This window comes from Conger conger, chromosome 11, assembly GCF_963514075.1.
Source record: "Conger conger chromosome 11, fConCon1.1, whole genome shotgun sequence".
In the NCBI taxonomy this organism is placed as follows: Eukaryota; Metazoa; Chordata; class Actinopteri; order Anguilliformes; family Congridae; genus Conger; species Conger conger.
The window spans coordinates 32,308,060-32,326,935 of NC_083770.1; the positions used below are offsets into that span (position 1 = coordinate 32,308,060).

The 18,876-nt window shown below is 45.5% G+C and overlaps 1 protein-coding gene across 2 annotated transcripts; it reads left to right on the forward strand.

The window, feature by feature from the left end:
- Nucleotides 1-1,551: 1,551 nt before the first annotated feature.
- pkn3 (protein kinase N3) lies at nt 1,552-18,844 on the forward strand. Of its 2 annotated transcripts, none has more exons than XM_061260246.1 (22): nt 1,552-1,806; nt 4,342-4,618; nt 5,820-5,974; nt 7,716-7,845; nt 8,837-8,991; nt 9,525-9,738; nt 10,034-10,216; nt 11,000-11,109; nt 11,543-11,686; nt 11,852-11,927; nt 12,035-12,221; nt 12,550-12,676; nt 13,134-13,192; nt 13,387-13,456; nt 13,599-13,690; nt 13,976-14,152; nt 14,963-15,025; nt 15,122-15,198; nt 15,648-15,790; nt 15,913-16,020; nt 16,431-16,511; nt 17,253-18,844. In XM_061260246.1, exons 1-22 carry the CDS (start codon nt 1,786-1,788, stop codon nt 17,454-17,456), a joined length of 2,853 nt encoding a protein of 950 aa, XP_061116230.1. In that variant the 5' UTR covers nt 1,552-1,785; the 3' UTR covers nt 17,457-18,844. The 2 variants fall into 2 exon arrangements, with proteins under 2 accessions (XP_061116230.1, XP_061116231.1); XM_061260247.1 differs by having other exon boundaries at nt 17,256-18,844.
- Nucleotides 18,845-18,876: the final 32 nt, after the last annotated feature.

Consider the following 18,876-nt stretch of genomic DNA (forward strand, 5'->3'; position numbering starts at 1 on the left):
TGTACCTTTAATAAATCCTCACTCGTGTTTTAGAAAACCGAGGTTACTTCCTATATAGCTTGTGATGGTAGTTCAGTTTCATTTAAGGGTCTATCATCCCTTACAGAGCACCTGCTAAGTCTGCTTGTTGCAAGTCACAAATTTAGTAAGGAAATGCCTCCCTCGAGGGAAGACAGCAAGGGAATGGAATGTTTTAAAGTTGAATTGAAGCCAGCCATACTATTATTCATAGCATTTAAACTTCTAATTCTCTTTCTCTTTCAATCCAAAACATTCCAACGAAATATTTCTTCCCCTCCCGCAAACCGACCCCCCTGTTAACAATATAGCTGAAGTTTCGGCCACTTGGTTCCAAACCTGATCTGCAGCGGGGCAATCCCAAAACATATGCCAAGTGCTGACAGATCACTGAGGACACAATTTACAGATCGGAGAATGATGTGACGTCTTCTAGGTGTTATGTATGAAGAAAGTTGTAGTGTATCAACTGATGGTCCGGTTGTTCCAAATGATATCCCAACGAATTAAAAAATTGTTTTTATTTTTATTTTATAAATGTCCCTATTAAACTCAATAATTATTGAGGCCCACGGGATTTTAACACAAATTAAAATCCTTTCAGGTCACATGGTGGACAGAAACTGGTGGCCCTAGTTTTTGGACATGTAACCTAGATTGTACGTTTGTGTTTAGAAATATAGACATGCGTGAAGTTAGGCTACTTCACGGCGACATGAAAACACATAGGTATCATTCATTGTCGCGTTGTGATAGGAAATTATTTACTTCGGACTCGGGCCGAATCTTGGTCGGATTTTATCTGCAGTTCCTTGTAGGCCGTTACATTTATTAAACATCTCAAATGTAAAAAAAACAGACAAAAAAAACCCAGAAAAAAAGTGTAGAGCAGGTTCAAACCCAAGCGAATTAGTTTTTGTCGTACCACAAAGGAAGAGAGGGTGTCATCTATTGGTGATGGAAAGTACTGCCACGTTGTGGATTTCTTTCTTCTTCTTTGAAGACATAACGTAGCCTACGTGGCTGCAATGTTCACAGGTGCATTTTGAGAATAGTCTAGAGTCTAGACAGTGGGCTACTAGCTAAGAATTATGCCTCTTGTATTAAAGCGTGAATGACTATTCGTGATGTATTTATTTAAAATACGAAAGAATTCAATAAAATAAGTCGACGTAAATGTAAGCTGTTAGCCCTACAAATGTGCCTAACGTAACATTATCCTAGCTTGATACAATTTTGTAGCCCAGCTTTATCTATAAAGCATTACTGATAACTGACGTGGCTTGGCAAATACTTTTCATATCTCACACGACAGTATTTTGTTATCTAAAAGTAAAATATATTTTATTTGGCCTTGATAAGTGAATGAGTTTGTTTTCCCTGATGGGAAATTTCGTTTTTCTATCTACGGGAAACGTGGGAAAACGGATTGACATAAAGTTCAGCCAATGAACGGCCTGGAAAGGCAGGCGTCAAAGTAGATTCAAACTATTGGAGAGGGGGGAAAACAGTGAAACTCAAACAGAAGGGCATTTTCAGTTGAATGGGTGTTGTGCTAGATAAAGACATATCCTAGAGATTATATGTTGCTGATAAATTAGCCAATAATAATGGCGGTTACTTTTTGGTTTCCTCTTATATTTAGCTAACTAGTTAGTCCCATATATCCACATTTCCAGCTAACTAACTTAGCTTAGTTAGCCAGTCGGATTCTTAATAAAACAAACCATTGCTAATTGTTCAACTCTTCAACTGTTGACTAACTGCATGGCGGGGGTAACGCTACAGGTGAGCACATAAGCAGTCTCTGCTTGCCGTCTACCCTAGATGACAGCTTTTATTTTTTACGTGAGGTAGATTTCTATCCCACTATTCAGCACTGACAGTAAAGAAATGTTGGGAAATACTAACTTACTAGCTACATACACAGTTATTTTTAAATGTGTCATATTTGGTAGAGCTAGGATGACATCAGCAAAGTAATCGAACTAGCTATCGTTAGATCTTAGGTCGTTGTTGGCCGATGCATTAGCTAGTCTAACGTTAATCTTAATTTTGTAACACGAGCGTTAGGATATGACTTGCTAACTGGTAACACTTCGTCAAATAACGTTATCATACACAAAGTTATCGACAGCATTATTCAGCTCATTTTCCAGCTGTAAGGCGATTTGTTGCAAGTAATTTCACGAAAATAGTTAGCCGGCTCAGTTTGTTTAGCAAACGTTTGCCCGCCATATAATTCGCAGTGTAACAAAACTACTGTAACGTTTGCTAGCTACCTAGCAATATATCGCACAATTTTACTGTACATAGTAACGTTAACGTTGCTGCCTTTTTAGTCCTGTAACGTTAGCTGAAGATCAGCAGCATACTCTTCTTTTTCTCTCGGGGATACGTTTTGAATAAGTTAACGTTACCCAACTAAATGCAGTCTGGAATATTTGATTCATGATCTTTTTATTTATTTATTGTGGTGAACAATAATTTCTCGAGTTGTTTAAACTCTTGAGCTGAACATTTTTATAATGTTAGTGTACTTACAATAGTTCTATATTCTGAAAAGATTTGTATAGAAGTACTCATTGTTGTCCTCATAAAAATGTTTTTGGAAGACCGAATTGCAGTTTGCTCCTGCTAATTACAAATGATAAATTTCCGACTACCAAATTATAGTATGCTGTTCGGAATAAGGTGAGAAACCCCTAGGTAACCAACAGGCAAAATCTCAATAACCTCATACATCGTGCTGGATAACATACTGTATGAACACAAATTCCTTTGTACTTTGTATTTCCCTGCCTTTTTGGAGGTGATTGTTTGTGCTTTTGATTATATTGTTGTAATTCTGATAGCTAGTACTGTCGTTCTCTTGTAGCTGTTTATATTATGCATGATAACTGATTGTGTCGGTGTTTCAATCAAATATTTTGCCTACCTCCAGCTTTCGAAGTAACAGCTTGAAAGCTGTGTGTGGTATGATCTAGATTTTCCGGTTACGCCAGTGCCATGTCATTCGCTCACTACAGCTGAATGAGAGCAACAGCCACTGAGTCCCGTTTGTCAGTTTCTCATTACCCATTGCATTAAGTGCAACTACTTATATTAAATGTTACATGTCTCATGTATTAAAATGGCAAATCTCCCTACGCTGTTGTGAAGGCAAGACTAAATGTTCCTAAATTATGAAGTATGAGTTCCATAGGAAATCTTGTTGCTTTAGGTTCTTGTTTTTCTGTCTCAAATTCCTTGTTACCTTCCTTGCCATACCAGCTTCGGTAACCTACCGCCTCAGGCGGTAGAAATGTAATAGGCCTGCTTGAAAACACAGAAGAATTAAAAATACATTTTAAATAAATAACCTAGGCTACACAGTAAAACATATTATTTTCCCCCTATACCCTAGAATCATTATTGCTTTTACCAGTTTGAGAGCAATAACAGGAAGAATTAAGTAAAGCTGAAATGTCCTGTTTTCGACACTTCAAGCTCGTTGACCAGTTTAACCAGCTGTTCACCAGCCTATAGTCAGCTAGTCATCACCAGTTTAGCCACCAGCTTACTCAACTCAATCTTAACTTGTTTTGACCAGCCACAGACCAGCTAAAATCAGTCATCATCTCAGAATCATTTTCCCTTTGCTTTCCTAAGTTCTCCTTAGAAGATTACTGAACAACCAATGTTTTTGGAAGATATGTGTGTAATAGAAGTCCTACGTGACTGATCATTGCCTTCAGAAAGATATGTGGAGGCCTGTTTATCTGCTTCTTAACATCCACAGGATTTAGTTTCCTGTGGGACCCTGCTTAAATGCTCCACGACAATTGCCTTTCTGCCATTCATCTCCCCAGTGTATTGTGAAATAAACAGGAATGTTCTCACTGTAGGACAGACTGTTATTTGGCACCTGTAAAGTGTGGGCATTAGCCACGGTGTGAACTAAACAGAAAGTATCTGAAGAGCTCACTTGTAGTTGGCTTTATGTTCACATTCATGATACAAAAAAAAAAGGTTGAAAGGAATTTGTTAATACAATTAGGGGAAATGGATCAGAGAGTTTTAGAGAAGTAATTTTTATATTGATTTCTGGACTTGGAGTGAAGTAAGTGGAAATAAATGAAAGAACACAGTTGTGGAGAGTTTGCCATTGTATGAAATCATTTATTTTTTACTCATTCATCAGGTTTATTTTGGGAAATGTATAGTGATTGTTGGTGGGGGTGGGGAACTGAACCTGGAAATAAAAAGTATTTGCTGTAATTCGATAAATGCTAAATAACTCACTCACACCATACTCTCAACCCTCCACCTTCACCGTGTCAGGGCACTGTCCTCCGAGGCGTAACAGATGGCAACATCCTAGACCCAGAGTACCAGCAGCGCCTGGAGGATGCGCGCTCACTGCTCAGACAGGAGATCCAGAGGGAGCTGAAGATCAAGGAGGCAGCGGAGAGGCTCCGGCGAGCAGTCACCAGCCGTAAGAACGCGGCCGACGTGGAGGGCCAGCTGAAGGTCTCCAACCGCAAGCTGGAGAAGCTACACTGGGAGCTGCAGCAGCTGAACGCTCGGGCTGTGGCTTCCGAAAAGGAGACCCGGATGGGTGCGTTAAGCGGGATGGAGGTGTTGAAGGGGCGGCCGAGGGGGCACGGAGACTGGAGGGTTCCCATGGCCCTTGAAAGTCCTTGAGAATGGTTTAAACCCAGGAAAGGTGTAATCATGGGGAAGTCATGGGTTGTAATTAAATATCCCACTTTCCTCGTGGCTCATCCTATTATGGAACTGTTCTATTGCATGGATGGGCCCCGCTGGTATTGAATCCAGACTGCTAGTGCCAACTGCAGCTGGCAGCTGCTGGCCAATGTGGAGTGCTGGTATAATAAGAAGTGTGGCCTGACATCACATGCTTCAGAGGAGAGTCACTACATGCTTGTCTGTAATTTCCGGAATCAGTGGCAGAGGTTGTGGCAATGAGCATTGATCATAATTTTATGGATATGGAATTTGAAAAAAATTAAATCTTGTGTAACAGAAGGGTAGATGGCTAAGTCCTGGGTCAAGAAATGGACTCTTAGCTGAGCGATGATAACATGCCTTCCAAACAAAGATGTACACTCACCGAGCACTTTATTAGGAACATTTTTACTTTATTACACCTACTTATTCATGCGATTATCTAATGAGCCAATTGTATGGCAGCATTGCAATGCATACAATCATGTAGATATGGGTCAGGAGCTTTTCATGCACACTAGTCTCTAGAGTTTGCAAAGAATGGTGCAAAAAACAAAACCAAAAAATCCAGTGAGCATCAGTTGACAGAAACGCCTTGTTAATGAGAAACGTCAGGAGAATGACCAGACTGGTCAAAGGTGACAGTAATGCAAATAACCATGCATTACAACAGTGGTATGCAGAAGAGCATCTCTTACGTATCATACATATCATATCTGGAAGTGGATAGGCTACAGCGGTAGAAGTAAAAAAAAACCTAATAAAATGCTTACTGACCGTAGATCATTATCCTGGTTGTTTATTGTATGCAGCCTTTTGGAAAATGCTAGCACACATGTTTTTTTAGTTGCATGCATGCTAAAAAAATCCCCCTTGGAAGTGTTTTAATATCAGGTTTTTTTTAGATTATGTTTATTTTATCGCAGGAATAACAAAAAAATAAAATGTATTTATATTGAACGTTTACTTGATGGAAGTGCTGCCAAAGGATGCTCACATGTCACAAATAAACACGCGTACCCGCTGCTTCTCTTGCCTCGGGATCATTCCTGTTGCTTCTGTGACTCTAGACGACCCCACCTCTCCTGACCCCTGTCGCTGGGAGGAGAGGACCACTCCACTGATCAGCCGAATCCACACTCTGAAAAAGCAGCTGGCCATTGAGACCAAGGTGAAACAGGGAGCTGAGAACATCATCCAAACCTATGCAAGCAGCTCGTCCAAGGTGGGAGCTTATTTTATTTATAGTGTTTGTGGATTAAAAAAAATGCTGCTTTGCATCACTTTAAAAATTCACTGGACCCAACTCTAAGATTGAACTCCTGCAGAGCTCTACCCCCCCACCCCACTTTCCCCCACCACCCAACAGAAATGGTCTTTCTCTATCTTTCAGGGATTATGGTGCAGTGTTAATACGCTGTTATTGCTATGTTCTCCATTTAAAAATAATTTTTTAGCTGCTCAAGCTGGAACTACATTCTTGTTTTTGCCATTGTTTTCTCTGTGCTGGGAGGGAGTGGGAGTTGGGGTGGGGGTGGGCATGCGCCTTTGCCTATCTGAAGCGTCCTCTATTAAAAGCCGCTAGCTGAATTCCCTGTAACAATGATTTATGTTTCCTCTCTCCTACGTGAGCCGAGCGTCTAAGCGGAGCTGCTCGCTCTGCCTGCCGTTTGTCTTGGGCTGGTGACAGCAGCGGAGCATGTGGTCCCGCGTCGGCCAATGTGGAGCGCTGACTGGGCACGGGGGCTCGGACTAGCAGCAGCGCTGGCACAGTGGTAACTCCGCTGCTCCAGCAGGACGTCCGTAAACACAGGCAGACGCAGGCGACGAGGGAAGAGGGGAGGGAGGGAGAGAGAGAGAGAGAGAGAGAGAGAGAGAGAGAGAGAGAGAGAGAGAGAGAGGAAAGCGAGAAAAAGAGGGGGGGAGGGAAGCAGAGAGCGAGACGGGGGACGGGAGAGTGATGCTGGGCCGGCAGGGTTACGTCGCAGGCGACGCAGTTCCTCGCGCTGTAGGGAAGGGGAGAGCGCCAGAGCAACTTGGAGGTTGTGATGGACGACAGGGGGCAGAGCAGGGGGGTCTGAAGTGAGCAGGCGGGCTGCAGGGGCTTCTCTCCGGCCGCGTGAGAGCAGCCGTCAGCGGATCCCGGACCACGTTGACACAGCGGAGAGGACTTGTTGTGCTTCAAGGATAGCAGAGGTGGCAGCGAGCAACGTGAGAAGACTCACTGCAGTCCACAGGATGACAAATTAGCCCTTATTCAGCAAGGACGGCGCGCTTGGGTTAGTTGACACTGTTTTCATGGATTGCAGGGCCCTGCAGTTTTTTTTACCTGGCTGTGCATCGCAGGAACATCCCGGGCACCTTGGTCCATATTGGGGTGTAATTTTTTTTAATGGGCCAGGAGGAAGAGACTGAGAAAGAGGCCTATCGCACCAAGAGCATGTGGAATTAATAATGCATGTAAAAGTTTCCCCTCTTTCCTGATGCATTGGCCCGCTGTGGCTAACAAGGTGCACATATCTGTCCTGTGAGTACTGAATCGCTGCTTTTTTTGTTCTTCTTGCAATTGTTTTTCCTGTATTTATTTATTTATTTATTTTTGCTGTTGCTGCAGTTTTTGCTGTTATTGCTGTTGTTTTTATTGCTGTTGCGGTTGCTGTTTGTTTGTTGTTGCTGCTGCTGCCTGCTGCTGTTTTTTTGCTGTTGCTGCCATTTTTGCTGTTGTTGCTGTTGTTTTGCACTGTTATTGCTGGTGTTTTTGCTGTTTTTTGTGCTTTTGCCACTGCTACTGTTGTTGCTCCTGTTGTTGTTTGTTTGTTTTCAACAGTGCTTATTGGTTCATGTGGGAGAGCATCGTTTGTTGTATTTTTTATTTATTTTGTATCAACCCAGGTGTGAACTAATTGACCGTGAGTTCACATTAACCCCCCCACCCTCTTGCCTGGTTGTTACTCTCCTGGCTACAGGATCGCAAGATGCTGTCCACAGCTCAGCAGATGCTGCAGGACAGCCGCACGAAGATCGAGCTGATCCGCATGCAGATCATCAAAGTCACGCAGGCGGGCGAGGGTGAGCGGGAGGAGAGCCCCGCTGAAGGTGAGGGCAGCTTGGCACGCGGTGAGGGGGGGGGGGGCTGCCTTTCTTTTGGTTTTTTGGTCCTGCTATGGCTCTGCTGTTTTCTGAGTGCATGCCTCTTCGTTCAATCCTGGGTTTCAACATTTGAAAATGGTTCGGTGGTTTCCTTTTTGTTTATGTGTTCACGCACTATACACATTTTATGTCCTTACTTTTCGTACAGTGTGTACTGGCTTGCATGCATGGTCCCTGGTGTCTTTCTATGCTTGCTGCACTGACCTGTAAGGTTAATGGTGTGTGTGTGTTTGTTGTTTGTGTGTGTGTGTGTGTGTTTGTTGTTTGTGTGTGTATGCGTGCGTGTGTGTTTGTTGTTTGTGTGTGTATGCGTGCGTGTGTGTTTGTTTGTGTGTGTATGCGTGCATGTGTGTTTGTTTTTTGTGTGTGTATGCGTGCGTGTGTGTTTGTTGTTTGTTGTTTGTGTGTGTATGCGTGCGTGCGTGTTTGTTGTTTGTGTGTGTATGCGTGCATGCGTGTTTGTTGTTTGTGTGTGTATGCGTGCGTGTGTGTGTGTGTGTGTATGCGTTCGTGTGTATGTGTGTGTGTGTATGTGTGCGTGTGTGTTTGTGTGCGTGTGTGTTTGTGTGTGTGTGTGTATGTGTGTGTGTGTGTATGTGTGCGTGTGTGTTTGTTGTTTGTGTGTGTGTGTGTGTTTGTGTGTGCGTGCGTGTGTGTGTTGTTTGTGTGTGCGTGTGTGTGTGTGTTTGTTGTTTGTGTGTGTATGTGTGTGTGTTTGTTGTTTGTGTGTGTATGCGTGCGTGTGTTTGTTGTGTGTGTGTGCGTGCATGTGTGTTTGTTGTTTGTGTGTGTATGCGTGCGTGTGTGTTTGTTGTGTGTGTGTGTGTGTGTGTGTGTGTGTGTTTGTTTGTGTGTGTGTGTGTGTGTGTGTGTGTGTGTTTGTTGTGTGTGTGTGTGTGTGTGTGTGTGTGTTTGTTTGTGTGTGTGCGCGACACAGCCGCGCGTCCCGCTGAGACCATCAGTCCCCTGGAGCTGAGGGTGGCGGAGCTGCGGCACCACCTCCGGATCGAGGCGGCGGTGGCCGAGGGGGCCAAGAACGTGGTGAAGCAGCTGGGGGGCCGCAGGGTGCAGGACAGACGCGCGCTGGCCGAGGTGGGGGCCCCGGGGGGCAGCAGGGGGGGCCAGAAACAACACTGGATATCCCGCGAAAAGCAGAAAGCAGTGGCATTGTGGCTAGGGAGGGAAGCCTGGTCCCAGCGGGCAGCCAGTTCAGATAAAGTGCACTAACTGAATTCCATTTGTCAGTTTTTCAGCAATGTAAACATTAGTCAAGCAAGGCGTGCAGAGCAAGAACCCCTCCTTATAATAAATAAACAATGTGGAAAAGTAGTATCATGGGAAGAGCGGTGCAAGTCTGACCTACAGGATTGAAATGTACTGGGACCGGGTGGGCTTTCATAGCAGTGCTATGAGAACATTTGGGTTTCCATTGTATTGCATTATATGAAATATTAAAAATATAGCTTAAAAACTCGGACTTTGGAGTTATTGTACAGAAACAGTCTTCCAATTGTGTGTCCTACAGGAAGGGACAGTGTGCTATGATGTCAAGGTCTGAAACGTGTGGAGGTGCAGTGGGTGTGACTGGTGCTGTTGTAAATGTGTCTTTGCATGCCCTCTGCAAGGCCCAGGCCCGGCTGCAGGAGTCCTCTCAGAAGCTGGACCTGCTCCGCCTGTCCCTGGAGCAGCGGCTGAAAGAGTTGCCCCAGGACCACCCCAAACGGGCCGCCATCAAGGAGGAGCTCTCCCTGGGCACCTCCCCCTCCCTGGGCTTCCAGCGCAACCGCCTGCGCTCCTCCTCGTCCTCCTCCTCCTTCCTCAAGCCTTCCTCCCTCACAGGTAACGCCACTGCAACAGGGAGGGGAGGGAACCCAGATTTGTAGTAAAACCTTTTACCCATGAATCTAGCAAATTGCTTTTATATGCAAGCGCTGCACAAAAGGTTAATGGAAATGCAGCTTTAATCACTTGATTTGCAGGCTGGATGCAGTGTAGCAGAGCAATGAAGTTACTGGTCGAGTATTATGTGTATGGCTGATCTCCTGATCTGCTGAATTCACCTGTGTGCGCTGGGTACATGTGTGGCTGCCATAGCCTGGGACAGAGATGCGTAGGTATGATTTTTAATTTGCAGGCAGGCTGGAAGTCAGGATGATGGGCTGCCAGGACCTGCTGGAGTCTGTGCCAGGCCGTTGCCGGGTTACCGGAGTTTCCACGGCGCCTGGCAGCCCCTCGGAGGCCAAGTCCTTGAAGGTGCGGACTGGGCTGTCCGGTCGCAGCACCAACAGCAAGCTGGGCAAGCCAGAGGAGGTCTCTGGTGAGTTGAGATGTGGACCCTGTACTCCAGCTTTCCTTCGGACGCGCGCTGCGATAACTGTCCGTGCCGCGCGATAACTGTCCACGCTGCGATAACTGTCCTGCGCTCTGCGATAACTGTCCCGCAGGCTGCGATAACTGTCCCTGCGGTGCGATAACTGTCCCTGCGGTGCGATAACTGTCCCTGCGGTGCGATAACTGTCCTGCGCTCTGCGATAACTGTCCATGTGGTGCGATAACTGTCCCGCAGGCTGCGATAACTGTCCCTGCGGTGCGATAACTGTCCCTGCGGTGCGATAACTGTCCCTGCGGTGCGATAACTGTCCTGCGCTCTGCGATAACTGTCCATGTGGTGCGATAACTGTCCTGCAGGCTGCGATAACTGTCCCTGCGGTGCGATAACTGTCCACGCGGTGCGATAACTGTCCTGCGCTCTACGATAACTGTCCGTGCTGCGATAACTGTCTGCGCTGCGATAACTGTCCCACGCTCTACGATAACTGTCCGCATGCTGCGATAACTGTCCATGTGGCGCGATAACTGTCCCACGCTCTACGATAACTGTCCGTGCTGCGATAACTGTCTGCGCTGCGATAACTGTCCTGCGCTCTGCGATAACTGTCCCGCAGGCTGCGATAACTGTCCTGCGCTCTGCGATAACTGTCCCGCAGGATGCGATAACTGTCCTGCGCTCTGCGATAACTGTCCGCGCTGCGATAACTGTCCGCGCTGCGATAACTGTCCGCGCTGCGTGGTCCTCCTCATCTTTCCTCCTGTCTATTAGTGGAGATCAGCGCAGTGCTGAAGCTGGACAACAAGATGGTGGGACGTACCAACTGGAGACCCCTGAGCAATCAGGCGTGGGACCAGAACTTCAGTATTGAACTGGAGCGGGTGAGAAATCCTTTTCTTCCCCTGACAGCTGCACAGAAGGCTTTTGAATGGTCATAACAATTTCACAGTTAGGTATAATGTCGACTCTTATCCTTTTTAATAAGAGCTTGTTATCAGTCTTGATGTTGTCTGTCATGATTCTCTGAAGGTCCTCCTTTGGTGGTGATGGTAACAGGTGACCAGTCTCATGACTCCTTATCACGACACCCTTGTTATAATGTAATCCCCTCTATGCCAAGACTGTCAAGGACAGAAACAGATGGCAGAAGCTATCGTGTCACTTACTCTTGTTCTTGATTAATCAGTGGAATTAAATGCTCAAGAAGATCCATAACAAGAAGTGATAAAATATTCCCTGTCCCAGCTTGAGCAAAAGTTCAGGTGTGAAAAGAATGCATAAACCCGCTGAATGACCAGCGTTTGACCCCGGCAGTCCCGGGAGCTGGAGATTGGGGTGTACTGGAGGGACTGGAGGGCTCTCTGCGCCGTCAAGTTTCTGCGGCTCGAGGACTTCCTTGACAACGAGCGTCATGGCATGTGCCTGTATCTGGAGCCCCAGGGCATGCTATTCGCCGAGGTAAGAACAGACTGCTCATTCTGCCTCAGCCGTAATCCCGGTGTTCATAGCAAAAGAATGCATCAGCCGTACAATGACTAAAGCCCGTTAGTTTAAGCTTTAGAAATGATTATTTATTTTTAGTAGGCTTTTTAAGAATACTGTTACTTGAATTGTGGCACACAGGTGACCTTTGTCAACCCCGTCATTGAGCGGCACCCAAAACTGCAGCGACAGAAGCGCATTTTCCCAAAAGAGAAAGGTAGCCCAGCTCCTCCCATATCTCCTAACTCAAGCGTGTTTATTTTGTGGTGATTTCTGGAGAATTTCTGAATCTTTCATTTGTCTGCCTGCTTCCTGTTTTCTCAGGGAAGGACTTCCTGCGGGCTGCTCAGATGAACATGAACTTCGCCACGTGGTGGCGCTTGATGATGAACATGCTGCCCCCCTGCAGCTCCATGACGGCCATGAGCCCCCCTCTGTCAGGCTCCTCTGACCCCAATGTCACCTCGCCCCCCTCACAGGAGATGGCGGTGCTGACCCCCCCTCCGGGAGGGTGAGAGGACCCATTTCGCTGGGAACAATTTTCATTAAAATGTTTGATATTGGTGAATATTTTTGATTGAATTTATGATCATGGATCAAGTCATGGAGAAACTTGTCAAATGTCTTTGAAAAGTCACAAGTCTGGGATGTGAACGTGTCTGGGAAGTGGCTGTCCTGCATTCAACCCAGCCTGCTTCCCCCGCTGTTATCAACAACCCTTTGACAAACAGTCTGACATTCATCCCTGTGATAAATGTAATTGAAATGTCTGGGAAAATATAAATGTGACACTGAGTGGTAAACCTGCTGACAGATGCCACCCTCTCGTTGCTCTGTAGAGACCAAGCTGTGATCAAGCTGAACTTCAGCGACGAGCGACCAGTCAAGCCCCCACGCCTCAACATGGGCAAAGCTACCCTGAACGTGCCCTCTTTAGCAGCCCCAGACGCACCTCTGGGACACATGGTATATCATTATAATTCATTTTATAATTTGTTATTTAGCTGACGTTTCATCCAAAGTGACTCGGTTGATTCGACTAAGCAGGGGATAATCCCCCCTGGAGCAATACAGGGTTAAGGGACTTGCTCAAGGTCCGAATAGCTGAACAGCTACAGGCTGCAGTTACAGCTACAGCTACAAGCTGCCCCGAACAGCTAATGGCTGCCCCATATATTTTCAGTAAATACCTAAAACATACTACATATGGTTCTCATGAAAACATTGCTTATCTATTGTTTATTCTGCTTTTGTCATAAAATTTGACCTGTCCTGTAAGATATCGATCCCTTAGACTGGTCATACGGTCCATCAAGCTTTTTCCCCTGTAAATGTTTAATGGTGCATTTCCTTAATCCATCATCGGATGATGAAGGACACATTTGCCATCGAGAGTCACAAGACTCTTCTGGCTTCTTTTCAGTCCTCCAAGACAAATCGCACAGTGGAGAAGAAGGATAAACAACCTTGGCCCACACCTACGTAAGTACTGCTCTCTCTGACACACACACACACACAAACACACACACACACACACACTCTCTCTCACGCACACACACACATACACACGGCTCTGGCTGCTTCTTTCGGTTCTCCTAGATAAACTCCATTGAGCCTGTGTTAATTATATTTACACCTTCTCTGTCTCCATTTTTATCACTGCTTAATCTTATCAGGGAGAAAGCAGGAGTACAAATGGAGGATTTCCACTGCGTCTCAGTCCTGGGAAGAGGGCACTTTGGAAAGGTACTGTAAACCCCCCCCCCCCTCCACATGAACTGCTTTGGACGACAAGGTGACAGACTGTTCTCATCAACTCTTCGCCCCCTCACCCACAACATCTGTTTCGCCGTCACATCGTAAATCTGCCCCTTCCATTTTCACCCAGGTCCTGCTTGCTGAATTTAAAAAGACGGGAAAGCTGTACGCTATAAAAGCCCTGAAGAAGGGAGACATAGTGACCCGCGATGAGGTGGACAGGTTAGTGCTGTGCAGTCATCGGCTTCAAATCAAGTCAAATGCCTTCCTCCCCCAAGCTAGGGAAAACTATTAAATGTCTTTTTAGGGTGGCTGGTATTTCACAAATAATTCTTCTTTTCTCTTGGGCCCAAAAATAGAGATTTTCTTTCTGCTCTGTGTTTTTTTTATAACTGTGACTTGTGCTAGGAGTACTCTGTTCTGAGCGGAGTGAAATGAGATCTGTCCCGACATTGATTAAACTGGGATATATTCCCCTGAAGTGTTTGTGTGTGCTGTGAACCTCAGCCTTATGTGTGAGAAGAGGATTTTTGAGGCCATCAACGCGGCGCGACACCCCTTCCTGGTGAACCTGCACGGCTGCTTCCAGACGGCCGAGCACGTGTGCTTCATCATGGAGTATTCCCCCGGGGGCGACCTGATGATCCACATCCACAACGACGTCTTCTCTGAGGCTCAGGCCAGGTGAGGCCCTGCGCACGGTGATAAACGCTGTGGGCTGCTACTCAGCTACTTACTTATTTGCTGAATGACTGACGTGCCTACGTACTTGCACTCCAGTATTTTTTCATATAATAAGAGACAGTTTGTAAAGGCGTTGCATTACTTTCCTTTTTTTGGTCGCACACCACTCGTTTTCTTTCCTTTATCACTTGTATCACTTTTTAATTAACTGGTATAAAATTGCATCCCTTGTGTGAGGCCCTGTCCCACAGGTTCAGTATCTCGTCCCATAGCCTCGGTTGAGTAGTGCAGTCATGGATGGATTCACATCACCTGACACACATGCAGCTTGCCACTGTTCCCTGTCCCCTCTCGGTGCATCAGTTGGGCTGCCTGGAACTGCATTATAATGTGCTGGCAGACCACAGGCATGTACTCCACCAGCTACCTAAATATAAAGCAGGAACATCCTGCTGTCTGAAACCCTCCCTCCCTGGTCAACACTGGGGCCATCTTGTCACCTCTGTGGAATTCTCAGCTAGGGTTAATTTATTTAACCTTTATTTGACCAGGTTCATTTCATTGAGATTAGAGTTTAAGAGTCCTGGCCAAGAACGCAGCAATTGATTGCAGACAGAACAAAACATTGAACATAAAAGCAGACAAAGGGCAGTATGTTTGGAGAGTATGGCAGTAGTACAGGAGAGTGTGCTCCGGATTCAGTTCCTGCTGCTGCTATTTAAAGAGTGTGGTTGCGATATCTCTCCAGGGAGTTTGTATCAGATCTGGCCATACAGGTGTGTAATGGCTGGTGTCTTGTGCTTGTGGCAGGTTTTATGCTGCCTGTGTTTTGCTGGGTCTGGAGTTCCTGCACCTGAACAAAATAGTTTATCGGTGAGTACGACTAAACAAAATAAAGCTCTGTAATAGTCAATACAGGCCTGTACTTAGCATTCAGAAATGTCATTTCCTTTTCCTGGTTTGCAATAGGGATTTGAAGTTGGACAACTTGCTGATGGATGCTGATGGCTATGTGAAAATTGCAGATTTTGGGCTTTGCAAAGAAGGTAAGAGGGCCCAGATGTGCTTCCTTTTAGGGTGGGCGTACATTATACGATTTTCTCACGGGTCAGCGTTGGATGCCTTCTCACACTTTTTGAGGTCTAGATTGGATAACATAACACTGCTCACGACCAGATCAGAAAAAGCTCATAAATGGGACCACCTCCTGATTGGTTCGATTCGAAACACAGAATCTGCTCGCACCACCTGACTATTTTAAGCTAATAGTGCCCACATTTTTTTGACACATTCAGGAGCCTGTAAGCCAGTCGTTTCGGCTTGGAATGGTATCCCACACCTAGCTAGTAGCGATGTTGAGACCTAATGTCTTTCTTCCGATTTGGGAGCCCCGCAAGTCATATAGTGTACGCGCGCCATCAGAGTGGGTGGACTCCAGCCATCTTGGTTTTATTGTTGGAATTCTGTTGTGTGCCATTGCCCTCTCCATGTGCAGGGATGGGTCACGGTGACCGGACTTCCACATTCTGCGGCACCCCGGAATTCTTAGCTCCCGAAGTCCTGACCGACAACAACTACACCCGCGCCGTGGACTGGTGGGGGATGGGCGTGCTCATATACGAGATGCTGGTGGGAGAGGTGAGTCTGTACGAGAGTGTGAGGGATATTTTGTATGTGTATAATCACACTCTGTGGATTGAAAGAAGCCCTAGGTTGTGCCACAAAGTTAATAAACCCCCCTCCCCCATTGTCTGTGACAGTCTCCTTTCCCTGGTGATGATGAGGAGGAGGTGTTTGACAGCATTGTGAATGACGAAGTGCGATATCCCAGGTTTCTCTCACCAGAATCCATCTCCATCATCCAGAAGGTAAAAATGTTTTCCTTCTGACTTCTTCCCCTTGTCCCCATCCGCCCTACTCTCTCACGCACACACGCACACACACACACACACACACACACACACACACGCATACGCACACACACACACACACACGCATACGCACACACACACACACACACACACACGCATACGCACACAGACATGCATGTACGCACACATACCGCACACACAGGTATATACGCACACATTTTGGTACTCGTAGGAGTTGTAATGCATTGTTTTTGATTCATTTTGTTGTGGTGTGTGATTCATAATATATTGTACAGTATCTTACTACAGCATATGGTTTAATTCTGAAAGAGCCTCGTTGGCCTGGTTTAACCCTGCCTGTGAGCACTGAAGCCTGACTGCCTTGCATTCATTTTACTTAACTACAGTTGCTGAGGAAGAACCCAGAGAGGAGGCTTGGAGCTGGGGAGCAGGACGCTGAAGAGGTTAAGAAGCAGAAATTCTTTCAGGTATTTGTTTCATTTTGTTCATTTTTAATTGCCATCCTCTCATTTCGGCCTGTTTGTCTAGGTAATGTTATTGCTGCTTCATTGTAGTGGTCGTTATCACAGCCATAAAGAGACAGAAAAGCACATGTAGAAATGGGCTTTTAAGCCAAACACTTCACTAATAACCATACTAATACAGAAGCTCCTGAAATTAGGGACAAAGAAAGATTTTCTGTCATTGAAATTTTCTGAGCACTCTGGGATTCAATCCACATTTGTCTAACTGCCTAACAGTTGCAAGCATAATGTATTTTTATACCTCATGAAGACCGTGCAGCCACTTAAATAATCGCCAAATTGAGTTTGTCAAAGTGATGTGAAGAATAAATGTTGATTGAATACAGGCCTGTGTGTACTTAGAGGGATGTGGCGGATTTTGGAAAGTGGAAGTGGAAACTTTTCTTTGACTGTGCACGAGATGAGTCATATGTAGATTTGCATAACGCATGGTACGTGGGACAGTTTGGTTGGTTGAAAGACTACAGAAAGACTACAGCTTCCTTAAAAAAAAACAGACACTGAGAGAGCAGGGTGATGCTTTGAATCCAAACATACCCTGAGAAGTTAAGGGCACAGGGAAATGTCACTGGATAGACTCCTCTGCACTATGCAGGAAATTACTTTTAAGAACTGAACATCATCTTAGAATGCAGGAAGAGGGAAATGAGTAGCATGCCTGTTGTTCCTTCATTGTGCCTCAAGCAGGGCATCGACTGGGACGCCCTGCTGGCCAAAAAAATCAAGCCCCCGTTCCTGCCCTCCATCAAGGGGAGCGGAGACGTCAGCAACTTTGACGAGGAGTTCACGCGGCTGAAGCCCGTCCTGACTCCGCCGCAGACGCCCTGCTTCCTCACCGCCGAGCAGCAGCAGGTGTTTGCAGACTTTGATTTCTCCATGATGCACTGACATCCGCCTGCATCCAGCACCAGTCCCCCATCAAGCTCCAGGGGCCATTCCGCCCCCGCGGCACAATTCCAGCCCACCAGCCTCCCTGCCATGCTTCCCTCTGCAATAGGTTCCCATCGACTGAGTGTCGCCGTTAAAGAACGAGACCAGGTTTCTTCTCTCGGCTGGAGTGAACTGGAGCAGCTGATGCTGTGACTCTGCCGGTCACTGGGGTCATGCATTACTTTGCCTTCCCGGTGTGGGGCTTTGGTTGTCACTGTGAACCATCTATTGCTCTGCTCTGTGGCTCATTAATCTTTTTTTTGTGGATTTAAGTGTTTTTTTTAATGCACTTGCTTTTTTGTATTCCTGGGGCCAGTGATTGGATGTAATGCCTGCTGTCTTCATCTAACAACTTGTTACGTGTTTGTGGATTGGTTGGGATTTGGGGGGGGGTACTGATGATTCATGCTTGCTAGTGACTTTAGGTATAGTACACACACCTATGTACTTCCCCTTCAAACTTCCATGTCTAAATACTTTATGCCACTGCAGCGATTATGTGTCGTGTCTTAAATGTGTCTGTACAGTGAAATCATTGTGTCCCAAAACAAAAAGCCAGAATGTGCCAATATACTCAGTGAGGAAAACATTTTTAGCTTTTTCTTTCTCCCAAAGACCTCCTGGTATTATGAAATTGTTCTCTAAATATGTAAAAATGACTGTACTGTATCCCCACACACCCTTACTATTGCAATTAGCCTATGTGTGACTGGATTGTTGAGAAGTGCCTCTGCTGTAGTATAAGAATGTGAATAGTACATTTGCAGAAGAATGTTAGTTCTTTGACACTGCTAAATTGCTGTGGGAACCAACACTAAATCAGTGAAAGTAATCAAAAGTCTGACCAAGACAAATCTGTGAAACACACTTGGATGAAATGTAACATCTGATTACTTTTAATGGCATTTAACCGATAGCTTTGTCTTAGCTCTTTTTTCTCTTCTGTAAGCGCTGCTTTGTGCTTCCTGGAAAAAGCTGTTATTGCACTGTTCCAAAGTCAGCCATTAGCTTGTGGATCATACTTTATTGAACTGCCCCATATACCGATAGTACCTGAATGCAATCACAACTGTCTTCCAAGACTTTAAGGTGACGAGGTTTTAAGTTCCACAGTGAAGCTACTGTATGTGAAGTTTTGTGTTCCTTTGAAATCACTTGAAAATGTTTCTGCCAATGAAGTATGCTGTGGTGTATGTATATGTATGTGATTTACTACTGAATTATAATTTATACTGTGAAAGAGGGAAAAAAAAAACATGCCATTATAATTGTAGGTGAGATTGTTTTATTCTGTCCCTTCTGTCTACATATGAAAAATATTAATAAATATCTTTCTCACTAAAGTTCTTATTTTGTAGCTAAATGTATTTTTCAATTA